The sequence below is a fragment of the Colletotrichum paranaense genome, assembly GCF_030867605.1.
Source record: "Colletotrichum paranaense strain IMI 384185 chromosome Unknown Scaffold_8.1, whole genome shotgun sequence".
NCBI lineage: Eukaryota > Fungi > Ascomycota > Sordariomycetes > Glomerellales > Glomerellaceae > Colletotrichum > Colletotrichum paranaense.
In genome coordinates this window covers 511915-534766 of record NW_026848966.1, presented here as the reverse complement: position 1 = coordinate 534766, position 22852 = coordinate 511915, and the positions used below count along the sequence as shown (strand labels likewise).

General features: G+C 51.2%; 9 protein-coding genes across 9 annotated transcripts; 7 read left to right on the top strand and 2 right to left on the bottom strand.

The window, feature by feature from the left end:
- Window positions 1–130: 130 nt before the first annotated feature.
- CPAR01_10032 (uncharacterized protein) lies at window positions 131–721 on the top strand (the record flags this gene model as incomplete). The annotated part of the gene is made up of 2 exons (XM_060494295.1): window positions 131–152; window positions 216–721. 2 exons carry the CDS (start codon window positions 131–133, stop codon window positions 719–721), a joined length of 528 nt encoding a protein of 175 aa, XP_060346477.1.
- Window positions 722–1870: 1149 nt separating this feature from the next.
- Window positions 1871–6825, top strand: CPAR01_10031 (ABC-2 type transporter; the record flags this gene model as incomplete). The annotated part of the gene is made up of 10 exons (XM_060494294.1): window positions 1871–2447; window positions 2503–2954; window positions 3023–3119; window positions 3180–3667; window positions 3754–4349; window positions 4403–4772; window positions 4824–5394; window positions 5460–5824; window positions 5894–6080; window positions 6134–6825. The coding sequence occupies 10 exons, from the start codon at window positions 1871–1873 to the stop codon at window positions 6823–6825; spliced, it is 4395 nt and encodes a 1464-aa protein (XP_060346476.1).
- Window positions 6826–7628: 803 nt separating this feature from the next.
- Window positions 7629–10216, top strand: CPAR01_10030 (uncharacterized protein; the record flags this gene model as incomplete). Its single annotated transcript, XM_060494293.1, has 2 exons — window positions 7629–9932; window positions 9992–10216. 2 exons carry the CDS (start codon window positions 7629–7631, stop codon window positions 10214–10216), a joined length of 2529 nt encoding a protein of 842 aa, XP_060346475.1.
- A 470-nt stretch (window positions 10217–10686) lies between these two features.
- CPAR01_10029 (shikimate-5-dehydrogenase) lies at window positions 10687–11589 on the top strand (the record flags this gene model as incomplete). Its single annotated transcript, XM_060494292.1, has 1 exon — window positions 10687–11589. The coding sequence occupies one exon, from the start codon at window positions 10687–10689 to the stop codon at window positions 11587–11589; it is 903 nt and encodes a 300-aa protein (XP_060346474.1).
- Window positions 11590–11863: 274 nt separating this feature from the next.
- CPAR01_10028 (catabolic 3-dehydroquinase) lies at window positions 11864–12639 on the bottom strand (the record flags this gene model as incomplete). Its single annotated transcript, XM_060494291.1, has 2 exons — window positions 11864–12437; window positions 12512–12639. 2 exons carry the CDS (start codon window positions 12637–12639, stop codon window positions 11864–11866), a joined length of 702 nt encoding a protein of 233 aa, XP_060346473.1.
- A 536-nt stretch (window positions 12640–13175) lies between these two features.
- On the top strand, window positions 13176–13622 carry CPAR01_10027 (dehydroquinase class II; the record flags this gene model as incomplete). Its single annotated transcript, XM_060494290.1, has 1 exon — window positions 13176–13622. One exon carries the CDS (start codon window positions 13176–13178, stop codon window positions 13620–13622), a length of 447 nt encoding a protein of 148 aa, XP_060346472.1.
- A 71-nt stretch (window positions 13623–13693) lies between these two features.
- On the bottom strand, window positions 13694–15554 carry CPAR01_10026 (uncharacterized protein; the record flags this gene model as incomplete). The annotated part of the gene is made up of 3 exons (XM_060494289.1): window positions 13694–14307; window positions 14371–15154; window positions 15234–15554. Coding segments are annotated over 3 exons (1719 nt in total), but the record flags the coding sequence as incomplete, so codon positions are not given.
- Window positions 15555–17002: 1448 nt separating this feature from the next.
- Window positions 17003–19562, top strand: CPAR01_10025 (uncharacterized protein; the record flags this gene model as incomplete). Its single annotated transcript, XM_060494288.1, has 6 exons — window positions 17003–18112; window positions 18161–18410; window positions 18467–18643; window positions 18708–18740; window positions 18791–18994; window positions 19060–19562. The coding sequence occupies 6 exons, from the start codon at window positions 17003–17005 to the stop codon at window positions 19560–19562; spliced, it is 2277 nt and encodes a 758-aa protein (XP_060346470.1).
- Window positions 19563–20375: 813 nt separating this feature from the next.
- On the top strand, window positions 20376–22681 carry CPAR01_10024 (uncharacterized protein; the record flags this gene model as incomplete). The annotated part of the gene is made up of 2 exons (XM_060494287.1): window positions 20376–22528; window positions 22588–22681. 2 exons carry the CDS (start codon window positions 20376–20378, stop codon window positions 22679–22681), a joined length of 2247 nt encoding a protein of 748 aa, XP_060346469.1.
- Between the last annotated feature and the right edge of the window lie 171 nt (window positions 22682–22852).

The window sequence follows — 22852 nt, the reverse complement described above, 5'->3', positions numbered from 1 at the left end:
AGCGCTCGTTGTGATCCACTTACCATCGAAAGACGAAAGCTCAATTGCCCCTCATTTTGGTACTACGGCTTCAAGATATCATTCCCACTAGGTCAGAAACAGTCAGCGCGCCTACGCTTCTTTAAACGCCATGAATTGGGCAGATCATTTTGGTAAGCTAAACAGCTCCTTCCCGAAGTCACCTTAAGTTTCAAGACTTGCTCACTGAATAACAGATGGGCATGGCCGCTCCTTCATCTATGAAGAAGACTTCCAGCCCATGAACCAACCTACACGACCCGCTAAGCCGAAATCCAACCCTCAACCTCGTCGTCCACCTCCACCCCCGCCAAAAAGATCAACAGACCCTCACGAAAACATCCACGCCTGGCTCTCGGGCGTCACGATCGACGAGGAACATGTGCCCCTCGCATCAGATATCTTTCATGCTCTAGGCCAGATCCAAGGTCAGACGAAGGAGGGCCACCAAGCACCACCGGTGGACAAGCAGCAGAAGCAGGCAGAGACACAGACACAGACACAGGCCGCCGGTCCGACGGTGACTGTCCACACCATGGGCCCGGGGTTTATCGGCCGCGCTCCGGCGTTTGGGACGTCTGAATTCTTTGCGAATATGGTTGTTGTGGGGATTCTGTTGCTCTTCGCGCCGGGGTTCACAATTCTTGCGGCGGGGGTGTTTTTCACATCGAGGGTTGCGGAGAGGTGGGCTGGGCAGGAGTGAGGGTTGGTTGTATGTGATGCTTGAAACGATTTTTGATGGTTCATGAATGTGAAATAAGACTATTATGATTTGGAGACATGTTGTGCCACAATGTTGTTTTAGGAATTGCCAGATTCAGTGTAGTTGAAGGATGGAAAGGGGAGTTGGGTTTGCGGTGGAGAATGCTTGCTATAGGTCCTTAGTTGTTAGATAGATGGAAAGGACGAATATTAAGATGCTTGGAAGTATGGGAATCTGCATCACGTCGTCCTCCAGGTTGAGTGAGTTAGGTGGCCGAGCGTGGCTTTCCATGACGAGATCCGGGGCTGAGTGGCATCAACGCCGGAAATATGGGGCACATCGGTCTCTACACCGGGCGATCGGCATGAATCTCGTCCAGTCGGTTTAGCCGTGGCTCAGCATACTTTCTTGCATTTTATGAATCCGTAAGGAATGATAAACGTAGGCCCTCGAGGTGGCCTAGCTCAAGGTCTATCATACCGACTGATGGCTGCGAGGAACACCTTCGCTTTGGCAGTTCGCACTACCCCAGAGTCGGACGTCTACAGGTCCGAGCAGTCCAGCCCCGAGATCCGAAACTTATCCATAATTCCAGACATGCTTAAGCAGCTACCCTGCTAGACAGAAGGGGAACCTTCCGTCGGGGATGCGAGATTAGACAACTGCATGGTGATCCTCTTTCGCGTCGGGTTCGATGCCCCGTTTTAAATTGTGCCGCGTCCTTTCGGCCTCCCGCGGCAGCCCGAGCGGCATGGGTTCGACATCACAACCACATTTCTATAGCGATCCGTAATGACTTGACCCAGAGAAATACGGCTTGGCGAATGTTCGTATGGAGAGTGGGCAATACGAACATTACGAAGCGGCCGGCCGCCCGTACCGGCAGTCCCAGACTACTTCCCCACATGAGGCGCAATGCGGATGACCGCGGGCGTCCGCACTTACATAGGCTGCGATCCGAGTTGTCGGTATGATGCCTTTCATGTATTGGAAATCTGCTCAAAAGATAGATAGAAGAAGATGTGTAACTGTAAGTCAATGGTTCGTCTGATATCCGTTCACTGCAACCTCATCATCTCATACCACTTGACACCAAACTTTATTACAGACTCTATCCCACAATAGAGCCTGTCGACAGCTGCTAAGACCATGACAACAGGTGATGAGGCCGGCATCGAGATGGCGTCGACCGATCGAGTCTCGGGAGCTTCATCATTGACAGCAGCCGACGACACGATAAGAGAAATCGAACAACTAGCACGCCAAGTCACAAACGCATCACACATCCACGATGCCAACACGCACTACGATGTCTTCAACCCACCCAAGAACAGCTACCTCGACCCGAATTCCTCAAACTTTGATAGCGTAGCATGGACGCAGGCGTTTATCCACCTCTTTGAATCGGATCCCAACTCAGCACCCAACAGGAGCGCGGGCGTCGCATTTCGCGACCTTACTGTCTTTGGGTATAGCTCTGGGACGCAGTACCAGAAGAGCACGGGCAATATTGCGTTGAGTATGGTATCTGATCTTGTTGGTCTTGCCACGGGGAGGTCGAGGAGACGGATTGATATTCTGCGAGACTTTGAAGGCCTTGTTGAGCCTGGGGAGATGCTGCTCGTGCTTGGTCCGCCTGGATCGGGGTGTTCTACTCTTCTCAAGACGTTGGCTGGTCAGACTGAAGGGTTGAACGTCGCCCAAGACTCGTACATGAACTTCCGGGGTAAGCCAGATTCTTCGTTCAGAGTTCAGCAATATCATGTCTAAACAAGCACCAGGAATCGAACCAAAGCGCATGCACGACTGGTTCCGCGGCGACGTCCTCTACAACGCCGAGGTAGATGTCCACCTCGCGCCCCTCTCCGTAGGCGACACCCTCGAATTCGCCGCCCGCGCGCGAGTACCCTCCCGCGTACCCGGAAATCTCACGGGCCAACAGTTTGCGCGCATCATGCGCGACGTGATGATGGCGGCCTTTGGCATCACGCACACTGTCAACACCAAAGTGGGCGACGATTACGTGCGCGGGGTCTCGGGCGGCGAGCGCAAGCGTGTGAGCATCGTCGAGGCGGCGCTGACCGGTGCCAAGTTTCAGTGTTGGGATAATAGCACGCGCGGACTGGATAGCGGGAACGCGATTGCGTTTTGTCGGAATTTGAGGACGCAGAGTGATTTGTTGGGGGTTGCGTCTGTTGTGGCGATTTATCAAGCGCCGCAGTCTGCGTATGATGTAAGTGTGATTCTTGGATGGCTATGAGAGAGGCATTGATGGGACCATGTTGTTGACGTTCTCGGTAGCTGTTTGATAAGGTGACGGTGGTGTATGAGGGGAGGCAGATCTTCTTCGGCAAGATTGGTGAAGCGAAGCGGTACTTTGAGGAGCTTGGCTTTCAGTGTAAGTGTCTACTCAATGCTCTTCGCATCTGATCTTCGTTCTGATGTGGAAATAATACAGGCCCTGAACGGCAAACCGTCCCAGACTTTCTCACGTCGATGACGTCTCCGAACGAAAGAAAGACCCGACCAGGCCACGAACACCGCGCCCCTCGAACTCCTGAAGAGTTCGCCGCGAGCTGGAAAGCATCCAATCAGCACGCAGGCCTCATGGCAGACATCGCAGCTTACGATAGCAATCACTCTTCAAAGGACCGCCTCGAAGCGTTCCAGGACAGCATCAAAGCTGAGAGAAGTTCATGGCAACGACTCAAGTCGCCTTACATGATCACATATCCGAGTCAAGTCAAGCTATGTCTTTGGCGCGGGTGGAAGCGTCTGGTTGCCGATCCTGAGTTCACACTGTCTTCTCTAGTGTTCAACATCATTGTTGGCTTTGTACTCGGAAGCATGTTCTTCAACTTGAGGCAGGATTCGGGGACGTTTTACTATCGCGGTGGGCTCATCTTCTTTGCTCTGTTGTTCAATGCTTTTGCTAGTGAAATGGAGGTTAGTACACATCATCCAGTGGTGATAGGAGATTTTGGTCTGGAAATCCGCGACTCGCTCCGATCTTGGAACTCACAATGACCTAGGTCCTCACATTATACACTCAAAGACCCGTCATCGAGAAGCACAATCGATACGCCCTCTACCACCAGTCCGCGGAAGCTATCTCAAGCTACATCACCGAGTTACCATACAAGATCACCAACGTCTTCACGTTCAACTCGATTCTCTACTTCATGGCAAACTTGAACCGCGAGCCCGGGCCCTTCTTTTTCTTCTGCCTCGTCTCCTTTCTGGTGCTCCTCGCCATGTCGGGCATCTATCGCACCATGGCATCCCTCGCACGCACTTCACATCAAGCCATGGTCCCCGTCACTCTCGTCACTATCGGCGTAATGATGTATGCCGGCTTCACAGTACCAACAACGTACATGCAAGGGTGGTCGCGCTGGATGGGCTATGTCAACCCGCTCTCTTATGCGTTCGAGGCGCTCATGGCCAATGAGTTTCATGGTCGCCAGTTCCTATGCGCTGGGCTCGTGCCTTCTGGCCCGGGCTATGATGATCTCTCTATATCTGGTCGCACCTGCGCTGTTGTGGGCGCCGTACCGGGCTCAGATATGATAAATGGCGATAGGTATATCGAGCAATCTTTTGGGTACTTCAACGATAATAAGTGGAGGTGAGTCTGTGGTGATAACCGAGTGTTTTGGGATTTCATCTGACCTATTCAAGGAACGTCGGCATTCTGTGTGCATACGTCGTTGTATTCTTCATCACGTACATCATCACTGCCGAATACGCCAAGCCACCCAAGAGCGAAGGCGAAGTTCTTGTCTTCAGACGTGGCAAAGTACCTCCCGCGATGGACCAGAAAGCCCTAGCAGATGAAGAAACTCAATCCAGCAATGTGACTCTGACCGAGAAAGTTCATGCCATGCCGACAGATGAGATGTTGGAGAAAAGACCAAGACCGAGTGAGTGCGGTAAGTCAATCTTTCACTGGGAAAATATCTGCTACGACGTCAAGATCAAAGACCAGGACCGGCGCATCTTGGATTTCGTGGACGGCTGGGTGCAACCAGGTTTTATCACAGCTCTCATGGTATGGGTTATTGATTACATATCCCCTTGTTCGTACCTAACTTCCAAACAGGGCGCCTCTGGCGCTGGTAAAACAACACTGCTCGACGCTCTCGCTGCTCGAATCACCATGGGCGTGATATCCGGCGACACCATGGTCAACGGCCAAACAACAGACAGATCATTCCCAAACCGCGTTGGGTACGTCCAGCAGCAAGACGTCCACTTGGACACCATGACCGTTCGAGAGGCCCTCGAGTTCAGTGCATTGCTGCGTCAAAATGCCGAAACCCCTCGCGAGGCAAAGTTGGCGTACATTGACGAGGTAATTGAGCTGCTCGACATGCGCGACTTTATAGATGCAGTGATCGGAGTCCCTGGGCAGGGACTCAACGTTGAACAGCGCAAACGTTTGACGATCGGAGTCGAGCTCGCTGCTAGGCCGCAGTTGTTAGTCTTTCTGGATGAACCCACTTCGGGGCTTGATTCTCAGACATCTTGGGCGATCTGCGACCTGATCGAAAAACTTGCAAAGAGCGGCCAGGCCATTCTATGTACTATCCACCAGCCGTCTGCCATGCTTTTTGCCCGTTTCGATAGGTTGCTTTTGCTACAACGCGGGGGAAAGACTGTCTATTTTGGAGGTAAGTTGCTGTTGTCGTTGTTTTTGCTCCCTTCCCCAACAAGCTTTTCGCTTACATGTGCGCAGATATTGGCAAGAACGCCAAGACGATGATTGATTACCTCGAACGCAACGGCGCATCGCCATGCCCTCCTGATGCCAACCCCGCAGAGTGGATGCTGAAGGTTACCACGCTTTCCGAGGACGGACCGAATTGGTATGAGATTTGGCGCTCATCTCCAGAATACCGTGAGGTGAAGAATGAGCTTGGTATTCTGCGTCAGCAGGCTCAAGACAAGCCCATAGAACGAATCGGAGATGATGATGTCGCCGACCAGGAGTTTGCCTCGTCGTTCTGGACTCAGTTCAAACATGTCTTTCTCCGTACAGCAAGGCACTTTTGGAGGTCTCCTGTGTACATCTGGTCAAAGCTTACTTTAACTATTCTTCTGGTAAGATGCTCCTCTTGGTGATTCCTCATGCCGCCTACCTCACCTTCCGTACTAACTCAAATTATCTAGGCGCTCTACATTGGATTCACGTTCATGTCGGACAATAGCTTGCAAGGCCTGCAGAACCAACTTTACGCCTTCTTCATGTGCCTCACGACTGTCAACGAGTTCAGCAAGCAGATCATGCCCATGTTCATTCCACAGAGAGCTCTTTACGAAGTACGAGAGAGGCCGTCTCGCGTCTATCGATGGACCAGTAAGCATCCTCATCGTGGGCATTCTGCATTAACGAAGCTAACCAATCTGCAGCATACTTCCTCTCTAACATCGCAATCGAGATGATCTGGAACACCATCGCCGCAGTCATATTCTTCTTCTGCTGGTACTATCCAGCCAAATTCTACCGCAACACCACCCCCGAAGACGTCACGATCCGCGGCTTCACCGTCTTCCTCTTCATCTGGATGTTCTTCCTCTGGGTCAGCACATTCTCCCAGCTCGCCATCGCTGCAATCGAAACAGCAGACCTAGCCAGTATCCCAGCCAGCTTGTTTGCCATCCTCTGCATGTCTTTTTGCGGCGTGGGCGTCATTCGCGCCGACCTACCCGCCATATGGAGCGACTTCATGTACTGGGTCAGTCCCATGACGTATCTCGTAAGTGGTGCGCTGTCGACTTGTCTGCATGGATCCAAGGTCGTTTGCACGGCAAAGGAGATCGTGTCTGTTCCGACTCCGATGAACATGACGTGCGGCGAATTTCTGGGCCCCTTTGTTCAGCGCGCTGGTGGATATTTGGTGGATGCTGCGGCGACGCAGACGTGTGGGTACTGTCGTATGAATACCACGGATGATTATCTTGCGACTTTCGAGATCAATTACGACGATAGATGGAGGAACTTCGGGCTTTTGTGGGTGTATGTTGTGTTCAATGTTGTTGCAGCGTGTGGTCTCTACTGGCTCGTTAGGGTGCCCAAGGGGCAAGGGGTTGAACGGAAGTGAACTAAGAGGTTGCGCTGAGATCAAGGCGGTGTTCACTTAATGTGTAAAACAAGCATGGAATGGCGTCATTTTCATCTAAGGTACGAAAGGTAATTGTGTAATATCTAGACATGGGAGTTGTTGGGGTTGAGAAATTTCAGGTATTCATTTCGACATGAACGAGAGAAAAGCTGGATGAGTCTGCAAGCTCCCTCTAATCACCGATCCACGTCTTTCACGACAAGGCCCTCCAGTCACCTGAAGAACAAGCCTCTGAGAATGAATATCCTAGTGACTTTCGATCGAGCATATTCACATCGGTGGGAGAAATATGGGAATGATTGCCACAGCTGCAGATGTGGGACTTGTGAGAGTTGAGGGTACAGCACACAAGAAGTAGTAAGCGGCGTGCTCATAGTGTTGACGCGCAGGGACCCGTGACGACCGGGTAAGCCCTTTCCCGGCCGCCACGTTGTGGACCCCCGCCTCGTGAAGAAATCTCCGGGGCCCCGACTCCGGGGTAAACCACTCCCTCGGTCCCCTTCAATTCTGGTCGCATTCTATGTCAGAATTGCGAGTAGCTAAGAGATCAGCTATTGCCCCACACATCTTTACTTGGTGAATGTCTATTCGAGCTGTTGGAATAAGCAGGCGAAGCCAGAGGGATGTGGATACATCCAGAATCCTATCCCAACCGTGGTCCATGCCAGCGCCGTCTTCCCCAGGTTCTCCAAATTTGAGGTGCTATCAACCTCATCTGAGTCGAGGACCACACTCAACAGCCAAAAAGCTTTGTTTCCAAGGAGAAGCTGGCTTCTAATACGATGCCGACTCTACCGCTGGTCGGCCCAGCCGTCAACTCAACTAAGCCCTTTGGCCAACAGTCACCGCCACACGCATCATGGCACGGCTTCACTCCCGGCCGACGCAGCTACGCCCCCGACGCCTCCATCGTGCTCGTCGGAATCCGGGGCACAGGCCGCTCAACTCTCGCCGTGATCGCGGCCAGCGCTTTAGGGTTCCGCTTACTCGACGCGGACCAGCAATTCTTCCAGATGACGGGCCTCTCACGAGCCAGTTACAAGACACAGCACGGTACTGCTGAATATCGAAGGGAAGAGCTGAAGCTTCTGCATGCCATGCTATTCGAGAATCCGACAAAGTCTATTATTGCGTGCGGGCCAGGAGCTGTGGAAGAGACGGGGCAGGCGTGGCTTGCGGAATATGGACAGACGCATCCTATCATCTATGTCCTGAGAGATGCGGAAGACGTGAAGGAGCATCTCAAGGTATGGGATACTGAGGCTATCACACGACTCTTTCAACTTAGTGGTCCAACGCATCGATCGATATCCAACTTTGAATTTTACAACATTTCAGATACCCTAGGGAAGGCCTCGGGCGAGCTCGCCACTATCCCCGGCCACCAGTCACCGAGGTCTCTTGCGTTAAAGCGGGTGGAGTACGACTTTCTCGGACTCATTGACAGCATCATGGAAAGCGACAGGCAGGGCTCGGAACGGTACCGTGCCACCGAGGGCTCTGCTTCATTACCACTGGAGCGCCGGCCATACACATATTCTCTCAACTTGCCAATGTCATTGGTAGAGACCGCCGGGGCGGAGCTTCGAAATATCACGACAACAGCCGATGTTGCGGAACTAGTCATCCCTGTGAGGGAACTACAGGCAACGTCGGCCGATTTCGATGATGCAACTGCGAATCGCGTCTGTCGCTTGCTCTATGCCGTCAGGAGATTCACTCGTCTCCCTATCATCCTCAATCTCGAACTCGAATCCTCATCTACTGGCATAATGAGCGGCTTCTCGCAAGAACACGCCTCCGCATACTACCTTAGCGTCCTAGACCACGGCCTCCGTCTCGCTCCAGAGTACCTCTGCGTAGATCTCCGCTGTGACGAGAACATCATCCGAGATCTAGTCGCAAGTAAAGGAACAACAAAGATCATCGCCCACTACACCTGCAACTCCCTCTCTCCAAGCGGCTGGCGGAACCCAGGTCTGGAGGACAAGATGAGGTTGGCCGAGGACCTGGGCTGCGACGTCGTCCGAATATGTCGCGAGGCAAAGTCAACCAAGGACAATTTCGAGATTCAGCACTTCAAGCATGGCGCCGGCAAGCCCAGAGATGTGACGATCCCGCTTATTGCGTACAACACAGGCCGCCTCGGCCGCATGTCTTGCTTCATGAACCCGACCTTCACGCCGGTCACCATGAACTTGCTTCGGAGACTGGCACCAGGCGGCTCGCCTCATTGCCTCTTGACGATCCACGAGGCGCAAAAGGCACTCTACTCTTCCTTTCTCCTAGACCCGATGTACTTTGGCATCTACGGCACCAACGCATCCACAAGTTTGTCGCCAAGCATGCATAACCCCGCCTTCAAATTCTGCGGTATGCCGCACGAGTACAAGATCTTTCACCAGCCTACCCTAAATCACCTACGTAAGCTCATCTCCGACGAGAACTTTGGAGGCGCGAGTATCACAGCTCCCTTCAAGAAGGAGGTCTTTGCCATTGTCGACTTTACGAGCCCAGAAGCCAGGGCCATTGGCGCCGTCAACACGCTGGTGCCTCTGCGGTCGCGGAACATTGAGTCTTTGCTTGATCGCAACAGAGCTGGCCCAGTCGTTGCTCTGTATGGCGATAACACGGACTGGATCGGGATACACACCCGCATTCGGCACAACCTGTCTCCCATCAACGGCGTCAAGAGGAGGACAACGGCGCTAGTTGTGGGTGCGGGAGGTATGGCTCGTGCAGCCATATACGGGCTTCTGAGGCTTGGTGTCCGCACCGTGCTTATACACAATCGAACGACGAGGACGGCTGAAGAGGTTGTAAGGCACTTCAACGGGTACCGATTCACGAGCGACGGGGCATCGACGCCGACGGAGGTCAACGCCTCGCCGAAAGTTGACGCTCCTCCAAACAGTCCCACGATTCGTGTTATAGAATCCAAAGATGATAAGTGGCCAGACGACGCTGACTTTCCAACCATTGTGGTATCGTGTATCTCCACGCGTGAGATCGACGGGGAGTCGTCGGCTGATACGAGTCTGCCTCCGGGATGGCTGGCTAGTCCTACAGGCGGAGTAGCCATTGAGGTAAGTTCGATATCTGCAAACGGATCGAATGAGGTGACACTGCTAACATACATTCGCAGCTATCGTATACGCCTCTGGAAACACCTCTCCTGAAGCAGATCCGTGGCATGAGCGACCAGGGGTGGATCGCCGTCGACGGCCTAAGTGTTTTGCCGGAACAGGGTAAGAGACAATTTGAGCTCTTTACAGCACGCAAACCTCCGATCGAGATGATGCGTGAATTGATTTCGCGAGCGTATAAGGAAAGGCTTGCAGAAGGGGGCAAGATGCCAACTAGAGGGTAGCAATCTTGGCAAGGTTAGCATTCATGTGAGCGTAGCGTTTCAATGATGATCTTTTCTTCACCACACTTGATTATGAGCAGTCGATGGAATTATTCACTGTTAGAATGGTATGTGCAGTCAATAAGTGTGTGGGAAATATCTCTCATGAGGAAACGTTGCCCACAAAAAGCGCATGTGGTGGCTAGCCTGATGGTAGCGGGAAAGACCTTTACCGTCCTGACAAGACACACGCCAAGCTTCTGGCCGATGATGCCGATGAACGATCAATATCACGGCGCCATAATCGCAGTGTCATTTTAACATCGCAGTGTAGGTTTACTGAGTATAGCATGGATATTTCTGTGCCAGCTGCAGTCATATCGAACCGAAACCGCCCACGAAGCCTTTCGCACTCAAACTTTTCCACACCTCTAGCTCAGATCACGAGCTAGCAAAGCCAAGCTGTCAACGACGCCAAAGCCTGAGAGATAATGGGGTCCATGGAAGCAAACCCCTCCATCCTGAAGAGGAACTTCTTCATCTTCGGTCATAACATCTCCCACACCCTCTCTCCAACCCTTCATAACACAGGATTCCGAGAACTTGCCCTCCCACATCATTACGGTATCCACCAGACAGAGAGCGTCGACGCCTCGGTAGAATCCATCATCAACGCCAATGACTTCGGCGGCGCATCAGTCACCTTTCCGCACAAACTACAGATTGGCAAGCTCTTGGATGCAGTCACTCCCTGCGCCCAGAAGATTGGGGCCGTGAATACCGTCATCGTCGAGGAGGACCCGGAGAAGCGGTATAGGCGACTTGTGGGCGATAATACGGACTGGCATGGGATAAGGAGATGTATCGAGCGCAGCGGGATATCGGATCTTCGGTCCTCGACTGCGTTGGTTCTGGGTGCTGGTGGGGCGGCTCGCGCGGCTTGCTATGCGATCCAGGAGTTGGGGATTGCGCAGCTTCTCGTTGTGAACAGGACGATATCGAAGGCGGCCGAGATGGTGAAACAGTTCCCAGCCCTTGATTGCCAGGTCTTTGAGACCTTGGAAGATTCCGTATCTACCGAAAGGGAGCGAGATGGCTTGGATAGACTTCCTTTGAGAGTCATTGTCGCCTGCGTTCCTGCGGATGACTTTGACGAGGAGAAGATACCTGCAGGGCTGTTTGGCGCTGAGAAGGGAGTTTTGGTTGAGATGGCGTATAGACCGCAGGTTACTGGTATGATGAAGACGGCATCACGGTATCCGGGCTGGACGATATTTAAGGGTGTTGATGTACTGGAGGAACAGGCTTATGCCCAATTCGAGTTGTGGACTGGGAAAGAAGCACCAGTCGAGGCGATGAAGGCTGCCATGCAGGCTAAGATCAATGAGAGATGATAGAATGTTATGCCGTAGACAGAGCTTAAGACTTAGTAAACTCGGGTGGAAATTCGGATATTCTACCCTCAATTCAGTCTCTACTTTTTGTTGAGGTAGAAGGAGATCAAGTTCTATGAAGGTGAGGCCAACCATCCGACAGCAGTGTGTGTGTAGCACTATGTTTTGCGCAGAATACTTCACCACCTAGTCTGCGACATAGAATCTGAAGATCATGTAAAGGATTTCGGGAAGGCGTTTCTTTGATCACCATTATATCGTATTTGCCAGTCCTCTACACGTCTATGGCATTTCCTTCAAGCCACTCCTTGGCCTGCCAGTAAAGTAAGTCGTGCTTGTCCAGGTTCACCGTCCCAGCATGACGCCGATGCCCAGGCATATTCAAAAGAACTTTGACTCCCATCGTGAGCTCCTGGAAATACGCGAGATACTTGTACCCAGGAGGAAACGCAGCCAACTTTCCCTCATCAATCTCAGGGAACTTGGCCGGGTTGCAGGGAATCACCTTATCCTTCTCATACCAATGCCGTACCAGACGTGCGCCCCATCGATCTCCCACTTTTTCAAAGTAGAAACAGAAGCGGCAGTCAGCTTCTACGTCAAACTCGACGCTGTCAATCTCGAAGCGCTGTGTAATCGTCGCCTTGAGCTTGGTCACGGCCCTGGTGCCCTCGGCGTTGATATCTGTGCTGCAGCCGTGGCAGCGGTGCATGATAAAGGCGCCTTTGTCCATCCCTGCTTTGGAAGCCGCGATGAAGTCTGTGAAAGGAACGCGGCCTGACCAGGTTGTGTAGACGTAGGCCCCTGGGTGGAAGATGGACTCGAAGTTTTCCCATTCGCAGGCGTCCCTGGAGATCAATGCTGGTCAGTTACAACCTTCCAAAGTGATGCTCATTTGACCACAAATTGGGCGATGTTTTACCTGTAAGACGGCCATCCTTCTGCCAATTCTCTCAACTTCAATCTTTCTAGAACCAAGTGATCTGGCCCATTGTTGCGGATGGCGTTGATGGGACGGGACCCTGCAGGAAGACTGTGTAAATCAGGCATGTTTTCAAGGAGTGATTTGCCTAGTGATCACCGTTTCCTTGCAAACCTGGGGTTCAATAATGAGCATCTACCGCGATGCAGACCTCATATGCCGGAAAAGACATCATGTAAGTGACTAAGCCAATCACGAGGCCATCGTATTAGTGAGCACTTCGCTATTCGGCACATTATCCGGCTCTTCCATCTCGGTGCGTTGGTGAGAGGCCGAACGGATGAAGACTTTGCCGCGTTGGGATCGCGGGGCGCGGGGTCCCGCATCTTGTTTCCCCGCACCGATTCACGGAGCGATTTGGGCTTGACTCGGTCCACGCGGAGATGATTTGAGGGGAACCTGGGGAAAGTGTTTAACCAGTTTTTATTTCCAGCTCCCTACTTGAAATCTTTGGATCCTGCATCTAATTCCCTTTGCAAGTTCGATATCTCACCTGTACATCATCAATTGCCCTCGCAAATCGTCCTACGAAGCTTGTTCCACCTGTCCTACAAGACGAACAAACCTCTAGAAATACCACGAACAGTCCAGAACAGCAATCGCAATGGCAAAGTCAATCCTCCTCATCAACGGCCCCAACTTGAACCTCCTCGGTACCCGGGAACCGCACATCTACGGCTCCACCACACTCTCTCAGCTCGAGACGCAATCAAAAGAGCACGCCAAGTCTCTCGGCGCAGACCTGCAATCCTTCCAATCCAACACTGAGGGCGCCATCGTCGAGCGCATACACGCGGCGCGGGGCAACGTCGACGTCATCATCATCAACCCTGCCGCCTACACACACACGAGCGTCGCCATCCGCGACGCGCTGCTGGGCGTCGATATCCCCTTCATCGAGCTGCACATTAGCAACACGCACGCGAGAGAGAGCTTCAGACATCACAGCTATTTGAGCGACAAGGCGGTTGCGGTTATTATGGGGTTGGGAATTCATGGATATGGGTACGCCATTGATCATGCCGTTAAGAATATCAAGCCCAAGGCATAAATAAATTCGATCAAATAAATTTGTTAAACCACTTCCCAAACATTGGACATGGATTTGGCCAGAATGAAAGGTTACCCCTCTGTCAGTGGCGACATCTCTCTACCACGAAGAGCCATTGACTCAAATTCTTCATCGTCCTCGTATCCCAAATGTGCCAGAGCTCGGCTCTTTCTAGCTTGCTGTAAGTCCCTGCAGGGCCCATCCGTGGTCCAAAGCGATTTGAAAATCGACGGCTGATCTGTGAGCTGGCGCGTTGCTGCCTCGCAGATACAAGCGACGAACTGCTTGGTGGCTGCTTTCATCTCCGGAGAGTTCGACTTTCTCACGAGAAGCTGAAACCCGTCTACTACACAGAACAACAGCGGGGGAAGATATTCCAACAAGGACTCAAGTAGGTTGATCGCTGGAGCTAAGCTGCGGGTCACCTCGGAACGGGTCTGCGGGATCGGAGGAATCGATTTGACTTTTTCGACAACACCTGCCTCGAAATGCGCATGCTCAGGAAGAGCCCGGGATATCTGGTAGACCAGGGAGTACACCATCTCTAAGAGCGCCCGTTCGCGGTCCAAAGATGCGCTTTTAGGTCGATGGATGAAGTGACAGAGGCTGGGAATATTCAGCTGACTGAGATCGTGAACCATTTGGGCTGCTAGCAAAGTCGCGTGCGAAGGCGGTTCGTCGTCGTCTCAACGTTAATGAGAATTAGCCAGATGATCTTTTTATGCTGTAAGAAAGGGAGATTACTCACCGGGCACTTCAATCCAGAGAGCTACCGATCGCCTCGAAGAGACTAGCTTCACGAGATAAGCCCGCTTCTCTGCACTCACGAACACTTGCTTCAATGGGGACGTCAGAGATGCAATATGAGCAACCTGATGGAATGTCTCCAAGTGCTTCAGGGACTCCTGGGTTTTTTCCAATGTCCAGAGATCCCTCTCGTCGCTGAGTTCATCTTCAAGCATCTCCGGCTCAACTATTTCCTTACCGCTACTGGAATGACATCGCTTGTTAGAACCTTCAGACGTGCTATCTTCTTTGCTCCCGGATTTTGCGGTAGTATCCTGACTTTGTGGTAAAGTCTTGAATGACGCCACTTCAGTTAGCGAAGAAACCCTCGGAGCGTCGCACAGTCTAGATCGATCGACAGCGGCGCCAACCATACTGGCCTGGACAAGACTTCCGAGCCGGTCAAGCTTTGCATTCATGTCATCAATAGTACTCTGCTGAATGAGAATAATGCTGTGCATGATATCGTCTTTGCAGGCGGTCATCTTCCTGACTGCTGTATCGCAGGCGCTTAAAAGACCGTCTCCAAAACTGTTGAAGAAGCGTTTTGAGGAGGATGAAAGCCACTCGGTCAAGATAAATACGAGAAATTGGAACAAGTGGCAATAGAACTTGCTGACTTGCCACCTGATATACTGGCGACGGGGATTTGCCCCGAGGGCGTTTCTGAGAAGCGACACTTGGCTTGAAAGGCGTTCTAGGCATTCGGATACGTTTTCTGCAGTGTCACTGTACGTCACCGCAACCTATGGTTCATTAGCAATCTTCAATTGCTCCAACGTGGACAAATACGGGTGAGTGGGTGCTTGAAAGAGACAATCATACCTGGATCAGCAGTGTGAAAGAGCCAACCAAGACTGAGGTGTATTTGTCTCCTTCAGGTAGAAGTTTGAGCAAGTATTTGTGGCTATTGATAGTTTCCGCCACTCCGACAAACCAAGACTTGATCTTGCCAGATCTTGTGCTCGATTTGGCATTGAGCTTGTCTCGCGCTTGATTGAAAAGTCTGCCAAACGTTCGAATATCGGGTTTAGAGGGAATGCTATCCCTCTCGCCTTTCGGTAAAGATTTGACGACCTTGGGCCACTGTGTCTCTAGATCCCGGGATATGCCTGCTAAGAGAACGGTGTCATGAAGCTCGACGTCTCTGTCCGTGGAATTATCAGCACAAAGTAAATACAAGTAGCAAGGAGCTCTTGGTGAACCTTACCCTAAGCTCGTACCTTGGTAAACTTCTAGCGATTCTAGGGCCGAAACCTCAGAAATGGTTCTACCAATGGCTTCATCTCGTCTCTCTAAGTCTACTTTCGTAGCTAGAGCTTGTCTAGAATGTCAAAATTGATATGTCAGGAATGAGGGCACTTGATGTTTTGATTGCATGTACTTGCGGTAAGTTGCCACCAGTGCTCTCTCGCTGCATCTGGTCAGTGTAACGACGCACCATTCGCAAAGCGGGCTCAGCTGCTTTGGCGCTCTGAGATATCATGGCAGTGGGATTTACTTCCGCTCGAGATCCAAGTGAATCAATTGAGCCTGCGGCATTCTTAGAAATGTTGGAGGGTCATAAAGAAGAAAGAGTGTGTGTTACCTACCAGCAAATAAGGAAAGGTCAGCCGTGAATTCGTGCAAGCAAATTATCTAGGCAGCTGCTGCTGGTGTTTGCCATCGAATGGCTAAAAGTAGGTCAGGCTGAGGCCTCACTCAGTTCAATGCCAGCGAGTAAGATGCTCTCAGAATGTTCTGGCGAATGGCTTCAAAATCGGGGTGGTAGCCCGAAATGCCGCAGAGTACCATGTAAGCGTGGCTCGTAAAGATTGATGAGCATCAGCGTAAAACCCCACCAATGGTTTCGATGTCAACGGTAGCTGAGACAGAGGGACCCATAGGCCTCGAAGCCGGACGTTCGTTTTGAAGGTATCAATCTGTACCAAGTGTGCAAGGAAAAGATCAGCCTCGACTCCCTCGACGGCGTCATACAACCCCTCTGCTATATCAAAACTGGCAAGGGTCAGGCGCCTGTTATTCTTAGAGATGGAGAACCCCGTCTCACCGTGCCAATACTCGCTCTGCAGTAAGCCTATCTAGCGTAGCGAGCCTGCTTGATATTTGCCGCTCATACCGATGTATTGGCAACCATGAGTGATATGAGCCAATAAGCAACAGAGATTGTCGGCTTCATCGAGGCAGGCTGGCACTTGGGTCTTTTGGCAATATCCTAAAAGAGTATATCTGCTGTTACCCCCGCGCCTGACAGTGTGGAAGTCCTGGACTAAGCCAATGAGATTATCTGCCACATTCTGTCAAATCTCATCTGCGTCTACAATTGTTTTCGCTTTGGGTTAGTGGGCTGCTGGCAGGGCAAGGAGGTGCGCTCGGCGTCTCGAAACCCATCCTCCGTGGGTATGGATTAGGGACGGAGACAGGCGATGTCGCAGGGGCACAGCATGCATCCGTTCCGGGGATCATAAGGTTATAAAGCACGTTGTTTGAGCAAAGTAACTGGTTCGGCGCTCGATTTCTTTGAAGAGTAGCAGCTAATTAGGTGTACGCACCTCTGAGGGCGTCATCCCCTACAAGATCCTGAACTTGCAATAATGTCGGCAATAGCGACTATCACAGACATCGACACAGCCATGCCTGCTCACGAACTTCCAGTGAATGGATCAGCGTCAGAAAAGCCAAATATTTCTGAGACTGAGGCGACAGGCATCAAAGACATCTCTCCCCAAGACACGATTAAGGAGACCGAGCCTCCTCGGAAGCCATCGAAAATACGTTACACGGCGTCCTGTTACAATCACAACGGTCAGGACTTTGACTACTCCCAGGATGAGCCATTTCCATCCCAAGTTCCTCCACACGATGAGAAAGCTAAGCCTGTAATTGAGGTCGTCACCAACATGAATGTTGGGCTCAAGGGTGACATAAAGCAACCCATCGAAAGGAATCACGAAAACGGTATAATCAAGAAAGAAACAATGAGCGACAAGGCCATAAGAGGGATTGGAAGTTCACGCATCATCGTTCATTCCCCGTACTTGTCCGAGCTGATCCGCGACGCCGTCGACTATTATCCTGGGCAAAATCTGACTGGAGAGACCATCACAATCCACGAACCTTACGGAGTTCTGCTGCATAACTGGGAGAAATTGGGCCAGATCTATGCTTCTCGGGAGGATTCCCCGGAATTGGTCACGGATGGTCAACAGACTAAACTTGAACACTTGGGCGTGTTGCTTGAATATTTGAATCCAATCGTCAAGAGTAAGCTCGAACCCATGCAGAGACGGCTGGGACAGGACTCGCCCACAACTACCTGGGATGACCTCTGGTATCTACTACGACCTGGTACGCAAAGTTATTGCAAGTGGGACCACCAGTGGATAGGTTGCATCGTCGAAGATGCCAAAAAATGCGCCCCGGACGCAGAAGACAATCTCCCAGAACGATGGAAGGTGAAGATATGGTTCCTCGCGATGCATTGGTCTTACGGAACACTGGTCACTGTGACCAATACCATCGACATCTCTAAGTTTGAAGGCGAGAAAAAGGTCGAACATCTGGATGTTTTTCCAGAGAGATACTCCAAGGGCGAGCGGAAGAAGGAATTCGAGAGTCGTGGTGATCAGATCTGTGACATGCTCTGGAGGGGGTATGAATATGCCCATTACGATGGCGAGTTGATGAGCAAGAAGAGGAAAAAGGTATGCGAATACTCATTCTAAACGAACTAAAGTTTAACACCAAATCAGTACAAGGGGAAGATTATTCTCAATGCCTATGGTGATCAAAATTACCCAACTTTTGACGAAGACGAGTGGAGTTTCGATTTGGTCTCGGAACCTGCACCTGATCAGGCAAGGCCAACTAACGGTCCTTCGGGTGTACTGCAGCCCCTATGGCTTGATCCCACGAAAGACTCGAGAGATCCAGTGACAGCAGCTCACAAATTTATCACTTGCCCAGTTGTACCTGGCTTCACTCTTCCAGCGAAGACCTGGGGTACTGAACACTGCCTCGCTCAAGTCGCCTGGAACCAATTTGCTAACGGTGAATAGTCTCGGCACATGTGGGAAGCATCCAAGACCTGGTACAGGAGGAAGTACCTGAAGCGATCGTTAGTGGAGAGAAGCTGAAAATTATCAAGGCTCTAGCCGAACGCCAATTGACTGCGAAGCCCTGGTCAGCAGACTACATCAAGAACAAGGGTGAAGGAGTCGTCATCCTTCTTCACGGTAAGTACATGTACACTCACTACTCATAGTATGAGCTCAGTATCAATGCTAATAGCCTTTACAGGGCCCCCTGGCGTGGGAAAAACTTACACAGTCGGTATGTGTGAGTCCTCGTAGATGACGATGTTGCACTTCTGACAAGATTAGAATCGATTGCTATGCGGAAGAAGCAGCCCTTGATCAGCCTCACGATATCTGATTTACGCACCCAAGATGCGTCCGTAGAAGAGGAACTGACTAGGTGGTTCAAGATGGCCGACAAATGGCGCGCCATTCTTCTCATAGACGAGTGTGACGTCTTCCTCGAGCGGCGTGAGAAGAAGGACATTGAGCGCAACGCAATCGTATCGGGTACGTTTATGTATCGTCGGCGCAATGCGTGTGTGAGACTTCTACTGACTGCCCTCATACAATAGCCTTCTTACGAAAGATAGAGTACTTTGGAGGTCTTCTGTTTCTCACAACCAACAGAGTCGGCCACATTGATGACGCCTTCATGTCTCGTGTCCACGCTGTTATTGGCTTCGATCCGCTGGATGGTGCACGTCGTGAAAAGATTTGGGATAGTCTTCTTGCGAAGCTCAACCGCGAGCGAAAGGGGGCAATTCGCATCAGCAATGGTGCTAAGAAATTTTTGAAGACACCGGAGGTGCTTGAGTACACGGATTGGAACGGTCGTGAGATTCGCAATGCCTTTCAAACAGCCATCGCGCTTGCCGAGTATGAGGCTAAAGATGCCTCGGACTACGACCAGACGCAGGAGATCATTGTGGAGGCCGAACACTTCAAAGACGTGATGGCAATGAATAAATCCTTCCGGTCCTATCTGGACAGCATCAAGGACTCCACTGAGGGGGAACGGGCGTATTCAGCTGCGTGGAGGAACGACTCCTGGAACGCTGAAAGCAAAGGAAATTAGACCAAACTTGCGATCCGCGACCACAATAGGTTCAAATACTTTCATTGGTTATATTTCATTACAGCTCGAATAATTTTGGACTCGCCGTAATTACAAATTCTGGCTTTCTCTGCAATTTTACAGGTTCCAATTGCGGCCTGTGGCATATGGAAGCGCTGTCTGTCACTGCTCTTCCCGGATTGGCAGGCATGTAATTAGATCTTTTGTTCTATCCTTATGCTCATATCCTTAGTTTGAACCCCGCGACCACTCATAATTATGAAAATTGCAGCGACCAGTGACATCAATTTGGTTGCTGAAGTGGGCAATCTAGGCGGCAAAGATCTTAGCCGCCCGAGATCGGACACTCACGTATGCTGCATTTTAGCATATTGCCTATAGTGGTCGAGAGAAACATTGTAGAACACTTCAAACATGGCCGAGTACCTCGCTGCCCAAGACACTGCAATGAGACTCGTATCATTTATAACTCATTTTTAAGTGTATTCATGAGCAGATCGTAAGAAAAACATCAGTCGTTTCGCATTTGTCCTAAGCACGCAATTAGAGAAGTTTGGTTGCAAGGCAGCATGGCAGCTATTGCTGTATTACATACCTCCATTGACGCATTTCTCTAGTAAGTACATGCAGCTAGTGGGGCTTTGACCACGCATTCTGTCCGAGTGCCTCTAGTTACTCTGTATTTTGAATACTGTGAAACGCTGCGAGGAATCTACCTAATTGATCAAAGTGGTTTCTATGACTGTCTCCATCGAATCTATGATTCAATGTTCCTGCGGGCCTGCTTCCAGTCACACCGAGTAGGCTGGCAAGATGGCCTCCTTTCCACCCAAGCGACAATCTAGGGGCAAAGACGATGATGGCCTATCACCAACGACCTCGCGACGAACGAAAAGGAACAAGACCGACGCTACAGAAGAATCCGACGAAGGGAAAACAGCACGAGGAAAAGTCAGATTACGCGTTACCCGAGCCTGCAACGAATGCCGAAGGCGTAAAGACCGATGCGATGGGATTCGCCCCTCATGCAATTCCTGCCTGAGCATCGGACGTAGTTGTAGCTACGGGCCTGCGAAGAAACGTGGGCTACGCACTGGATACGTAAGAGCTCTTGAGCTACTTCTTGGCATGATAGTCAACACTATCGACGACGCTGATGACTGGCTGGCTGCGATACTTGACGGCGAAGAACGACGACCGAGGTTCGGGTTACAAGATTTGAGTCTGCTGATATCCTCCAAAACGGATGTCACTGATTCACTGGCGGAGTCTTGGAGGACAAGCACCACTTCGAAGACGGTAGAGAGACTTCTCTCTGTCGATGAATTTGCAGAAAGCCTCGAAGATGGCGAAGCCTTCAAGAAGTTCGACTCAGGCATTAGGGAGGCCACCAAACTCGCAGCCAAGTTCTCGGCAGACCAGATCCTTAACGTTGACAACGGACCAGACATGATAACTCCCGCATATACCAACGCCAGCCAACCCGACTACTCACCGACTGGAACAGTCACTCTATCAAAACAGGATATCGATTCGACTCTCTCACTCTATTCGCTTCAGCCGACTTTCCCACAAAATGCCTTGGTTATGTCACAGGTCCCAACACCACAACGCCATACCTCCCCGCCGCAGATCCCTCCAAATTGGGCACAGCTACTGGACGTGTACTTCGCCAACACACATTCATGGCTACCCGTGGTGCAGAAGCATGATCTTATGCGATTGGTCTACCTTAAAGCCAATAACGATAAGGATGCCAACACATCAAATGCTATACATAGCGGAGATCCCTGCTTTCTCTGGACAGTCATGGCCTATTCCCTGCGCCAGTCGGGATCTTTGGAGCTTTCAAAGGCCTTCCTCGAGTCAGCGACAGATATTCTAGCCAAAGACAATGGAAAGTATGAGATCGGTCACATACGAGCCGTACTCATTGTGGCACTTATTAGACTGGAAGAGCAAGACATTGGAGCCGCGTGGCTCGCAATCGGCCAAGCCACATACTCAGCTGCCATGTCGTTTCTTACTGTCAATGGCGATGGGCCCTTGCAGAAAGACGAGGGCACACGGCGAACACTTATGTGCGTCTTTGTCCTTGACACGCTCATCGCAGGCTTGGCAAAGTCACGGCCATATCTCGACTCCTCGGACGCACAGCGCTTTGGCTTGCTTGTCACAGAGTCCATGGAAGAATGGGAGCCGTGGCATTCAAAAGATTTGGATGACCAGGCGCAGCCGCCGAGCCACACTCCAGGACTGACATTGAGCACGTTCAATTCTTTCTTCCTTCTTGTTTCCATTCTAAATGATATTGTGAGACTCGAGATGGGAAGCGACAATATTGGCCGTTATTATCATATCATCAGGGACTTTGAAGAATGGAGGAAGCGTCGTCTGCCGGACCATGGAAATCAGCATGATGTTGCAAATACGCCACAGGATACGAATCTCCGTCTCGCTTGCGCCAGTATTTCCGAGACTCTTACGACACAAGGGCAACGCCTCAAGGGTACACCATATAGAGTGCCCAGCAAGGGATCCCCGGAACTGCTTGTTCAAGAGCAATCTCTTCTTAAACTTCTCGACACCACCAAGACATTTCGCATGCCTCCGACATCGATAGCCTTTCTCAATAGCCTCGAAGCCGCTTACGAATACCGAATGAATAGCACACAGGGACTCGGAGGATCTCTTGGGGATTTGCAATCCTTAAAGACGGCCCTTGCTGATGCCCAAAAGAAAATTTCCCAGAGACACAGCCCTCCTACAACTTCTCGCAGTGAAATCGCCGAAAGCGAGCCAGCGGTAATGGAAGCCATAACAGAATCCACATCTGCTCATCAATCGGACCTGCGGCAGTTTCAGCCAGAAGCGCAGGTGAGCTTCAGTGAACTTATGGACACTGCGACGGAGAGCATTGGCGGTGAACTCTTCATGAGCCTCGCTGATCTCGACTCAGCTGATTGGTAAATACGCGAACATTTTGCATATCGTATTGGACTCGGTATCTAACAAATTGAAATAGGTCGGCAAATCCACCAGAGTTCATGCGGCATCTCGGAGTTGTAGGCGACATGGCGACGGATATCCAGTCATTCTTTGACCAAGAGCCCGGGTGAAGTTGGGTCTTCACCAAACTGATCAAATTCTTCGGACTTGCGGAATATGCAGTAGACGCCAGTGGCATAGACCGGAACTACGCTTAGCCGCCTTCTTGAACTGCCATTTTTGACATCACCCGGGTCTTGCACAGCTTACTAACTTTGGGTGAAGTGCGGGGTCAATGGCAT